Raw genomic sequence first — 4,550 nt, 5'->3', positions numbered from 1 at the left:
CACGAAATAGGTATTTGATTTAAGGGAAAAATTTCTGGATCCGCGCCTAACGTTTGGTGTAATTCTATATATATACTTGGTTTTACTGACATACTCGTTATATATCGAAACGTACGGCTGTCAGTGTTATATAATTTTTTTTAAAGTCACTTTTTATCAAAAATAAATAACATTTTTAGCTTTGTTTTGAACATATTTATTGTATAATTTATACAACGGGATTAGTTACAAGTTCTTGCAACTTAGAAAAACCTCTCCCTGTAATATATACAATAATTAAATTAGTGATTGCCAAAATAACAAATATTAAAGGTGTAAAGTTATACATATACATGATAAATACAAAACATTTCAAGTTAAGACACTTACTGAAGATTCAGAGTTTTACCTTTAACTACGTACACACCAACACCTACTAGTACATGTGTTCTCAGTATATGATAAACCACTACTGCTAGTACACATGTCCTAAGCAGACTCGGTCAAGGATCCGTGTCGCAGTCGCAAAAAAAAAAAATAATAATAATCAGCAAATTTTAAAACGATGGATTTAGAAGAGAGAGAGGTTTGCGTAAGATTAAATGCTAGCTGTGAGTGAATTGTATTTGAAATAGGTTTAATAGGTTACGTCAGTTTTTGCATTTAAAACCACGAAATCGCAGTTCATAACAGACAGTTTATGAATGTAACGAATAGGCAGGGGACAGAAGTACTCTAGATTTCGGACACTTTGGATACGTAAACATAATGTTTGATTATTGGAGTATTATCCTGTCAGGTGTGGTAGTGTTTTTGTTTATATGGTGGCGGAAAACCACGAGAGATTCTACCCTTCCCCCCGGACCCCCGACAGTGCCATTCATTGGAAATCTCCTCAGTGTAAATCCAGACACGTTATTGGAGAAATTCGAAGAGTACAAAAATAAATATGGTGACGTATTCAGTCTGGTCACTGGTTCCAAGGTACTCGTCGTTGTAAGTGGATATGATACCCTGCGGGATGTATTCATAAAACATGGCGATGTCGTATCCGAAAGACCTAACATTTTCATAACAACGGAGATTGGTAAAAAGAAAGGTACGTCTATGAAATTGTGGTTTTGAATACATGTACATACAGATGTATGTGGGTTTAAATACAGTAGTAATTTCATGTTGGTTTAACTCTTCTTAGCCGGAGCAAGCTTTCCTTATCACATTTTATTTGGCGTCTGCGTCTGTAAGTAAACTTCTCTCGTTTTCAAATTCTTCACAAAAACACAATAGGTCAATTTCAATTGAACAAAATATCTTGCGAAAGGCAAATTCAAGATTTGTTTTCTTTACATAATGTATATTGGGCCTCAATGGACGATCAATATTTTACAGATAAACACAGTAGGAAAAATCTTCTTTTCAAGAACAGCAAAGCAATGATTTGTCATAATAACATAGAAGCATCCCCAGATAATGTAGATTCAAACCTATTCAAATTATGACCACTCCATCCCAGGAATATAGCAGGACCCTAATAGGTAGTTAAACTGGGTAGTTATATGTAATATGGAGGAGGACGATGATAGTTATATGAGCTACATGTAGTCTAAACTCACACACATAAGAATACCTTCTAAATGTTTTCAGGTCTGTCAACTGCCTCTGGAGCATTATGGAAAGAACACAGGACCTTCACTTTAAATGCATTGAGAGAATTCGGGTTCGGAAAACGAAGCTTGGAGTCCAGAATCATTGAAGAAATAGAAGTGTTCGTTGAAGAAATCACTTCCAAAAAAGGAGAACCTTTCAACATTCATTACTTGATAAATGTCTGCGTCTCCAACATTATGTGTTCAATCGTCTTTGGCCATCGTTATGACCATAGCGATAAAAACTTTCTATCCTTGCTAGATAAGATCAACCACAATTTGAGCAACGAAAATTTAGTTTTTATTGCAACCATATTTCCATTTGTTAGATACATTCCAGGAGATACGTGTCGAATAAAAAGGGTTTTGTCTAATGTTGTGGATGTGGAAAACCATCTTCGTCAAATTGTAAAGGATCACGAGAAAGAGTTTGACGAAAATAATCCCAGAGACTTCATTGATATTTACATGAAGAAAATGAAGTCGGAAAAAATTAATCCAAACACAACTTTTGATGGTAAGACATTCGTCATTTTATACAGTTTTAATCATATTTGTTTTGGTATTTTGATAATTTTTTTTGTTGGAAATGATTAAAGAGTAAATGCAATCCCTAAACCAATGTAGATCTTTGTTTCATTTATAGAAGAGCAATTATTAAAGATTCTTGGTGAACTTTTCGTGGCGGGTACAGAGACAACTTCAACTGCTCTTCGATGGTTTTCCTTATTTATGATCAGACATCTTGATGTCCAGGATAAGATGCGCAAGGAAATAAATGACGTCACTGGTTCTTCGCGATACCCAAATATGGAAGATAAACAAAATCTCCCATACTGTGAGGCAGTAATACACGAAGTGCTCCGCTTTGGATCCATTGCTCCGATCTCTGTTCCTCATGGACTGACATGCGATCTTCCTTACAAAGATTTCACAATTCCTAAAGACGCTCTTCTCATTCCTAATTTGCATTCTGTCCTCTTTGATGAGAAAATATTTCAAGAACCCCATGTCTTTCGTCCTGAAAGATTTTTGGATGACAAAGGAAATCTTCAGAATACCGAGAGAGTCCTGGCATTCTCACTTGGTAAGACCTTTTCAGCATTTCTCAAAAATAAAAAAAAAAATGGATGTTTTTGATTTGGAATCGACAGTAATTTAAGCGAACTAAAAAGTGAAAAGTTCATAGATCCGAAACAAAATATTTTTACATTCTTTTTATTCATTTGATATATGGGAGAGAATTTTTTCTCCAATACGTATCTTCATTTTTTCTGAAATATGTGTATAAATACGACTGGTTGACTTAATGTGTAATTTTGTAAAGAACAAGGTATGGTTTCAATATTGCCCTGTGATTTTCTTAAATTAATATGAAACTGATGTAAAAATGAAAACTCATGCTTTCTTGAAATTCCATGCAGAAAAATCATACAAATTATTTTCTCTCACAGGCATTTCTAAATGATAATTGTGACGTCATAAACATGTGCATTTTCCCGTTTTTTCTTAAAAAGTTGCAGAAGACACCAATTTTCAATGGAATTTTATTTAAGATAATATTGTCCACAGGCATCGCCCAAAACGATCTTGAGATATTTGATTTTTTTTTAATTTTACATAACATATCCAAAAATTAAAGAGGGTGACGGTTGAGGACGCTATTGTCTGAAGGAAAATTACCCTTGAGATAGGTCATTTTGAGAAACATCGGTTTAAAATAGAGAAACGCATTAAATTAATGACGACATATTCCCGGAATGGTACTCCCTGATGCCATATTCTTTCCTGATCTATCATAGTCATTAACTCAACTATATTTGAACCAGCTTCAAAACTTTTTGAAAACATTTAATTCTTAGGGTAAAATAAAGCTAAGACTGCACCTTCGTCTTTCTTAACGCATTTATTTTTGTAAACGCAGGTCGAAGAGTGTGTTTAGGAGAAGCTTTGGCAAGGATGGAATTGTTCTTGTTTGTGACGTCATTGATACAGAGATTTAAGCTTCTACCAGAGGATCCAGATCATCTGCCACCAGTTGAAGGAGTTCTTGGAATTACTTACGCACCTAAAGACTTTGTTTTGAAAGCGGTTAGCGTTTAGGTTAATGAAAGCCATGCACAATTATTTGACAATTCTTTTCAATAAAATCTGAAAATAATGTACATATTGGCGGTCAGAATTTCTTGATAAAAATTTTTTAAATGAATTCTAAATTTCCATATATCTATGGATGGAACGAATTAAAGAGCTCATTTTTTTTCTACAGAAAGTAACAAAAATTAAAAAAAAAAAATATTTGACTGAGCCATACCTGCGTTTTCTATGTTATCTTTTTTTTCTACCACAGATTAAAGATAAAAAAAATGTTTATCCTAATTTGTTTGTAACTTACCTTTTTACTGATAGAGTAATTTAGGGTATGTAATACCGGATATATTTCAAAGATTACAAATGTTTTATTTTAATTATGTGGATACTTAAAAATTCTAAGGAACTTTTTGACAATTTGAAATCACAAGATTTTACCAAAATCTACATCTTTCAACTTTATACACAACCATTCCCAAGATACAGTAAAGTTCAGGCTTTTCTATATCATCGACAGCTGCTTTTTCAATAAAAATGGAACTCGAAAAGAACTACGAACTCTAACTCCCGCCTACATTTTGCACCCATTAAATTCAACATTAATGGCAATTTGGCCATTAAATCTTTGTTTAATACAAAGAACCGTTCTATGGTAATTGCTTAATTATTTTAATTCCAGCGCTAGATAATAAATTATCATTAATTCCAGCTCTTGAAAAAAGGGAGGTAGACGATATTTTCTAATGAAATCGAACTTTCAAGAATCACCTTATTTTGAAATAGTCTTAAATATGATGAAATGTATCTCATATCTTTTGCTATGTTTTACGCAAA

The 4,550-nt window shown here is 33.2% G+C and overlaps 1 protein-coding gene across 1 annotated transcript; it reads left to right on the top strand.

The window, feature by feature from the left end:
• The first annotated feature begins 543 nt into the window (after nt 1-543).
• Nucleotides 544-3,786, top strand: LOC134283138 (cytochrome P450 2C28-like). Its single transcript, XM_062765597.1, has 4 exons — nt 544-1,078; nt 1,624-2,142; nt 2,272-2,712; nt 3,550-3,786. Exons 1-4 carry the CDS (start codon nt 748-750, stop codon nt 3,726-3,728), a joined length of 1,470 nt encoding a protein of 489 aa, XP_062621581.1. The 5' UTR covers nt 544-747; the 3' UTR covers nt 3,729-3,786.
• Nucleotides 3,787-4,550: the final 764 nt, after the last annotated feature.

Source organism: Saccostrea cucullata, unplaced genomic scaffold, assembly GCF_032062105.1.
Source record: "Saccostrea cucullata isolate Sc308-1 unplaced genomic scaffold, CSIRO_AGI_Scuc_v1 ctg326, whole genome shotgun sequence".
NCBI lineage: Eukaryota > Metazoa > Mollusca > Bivalvia > Ostreida > Ostreidae > Saccostrea > Saccostrea cuccullata.
The sequence above is the reverse complement of the archived record's forward strand: the minus strand, read 5'-3'. Positions and strand labels throughout refer to the sequence as shown.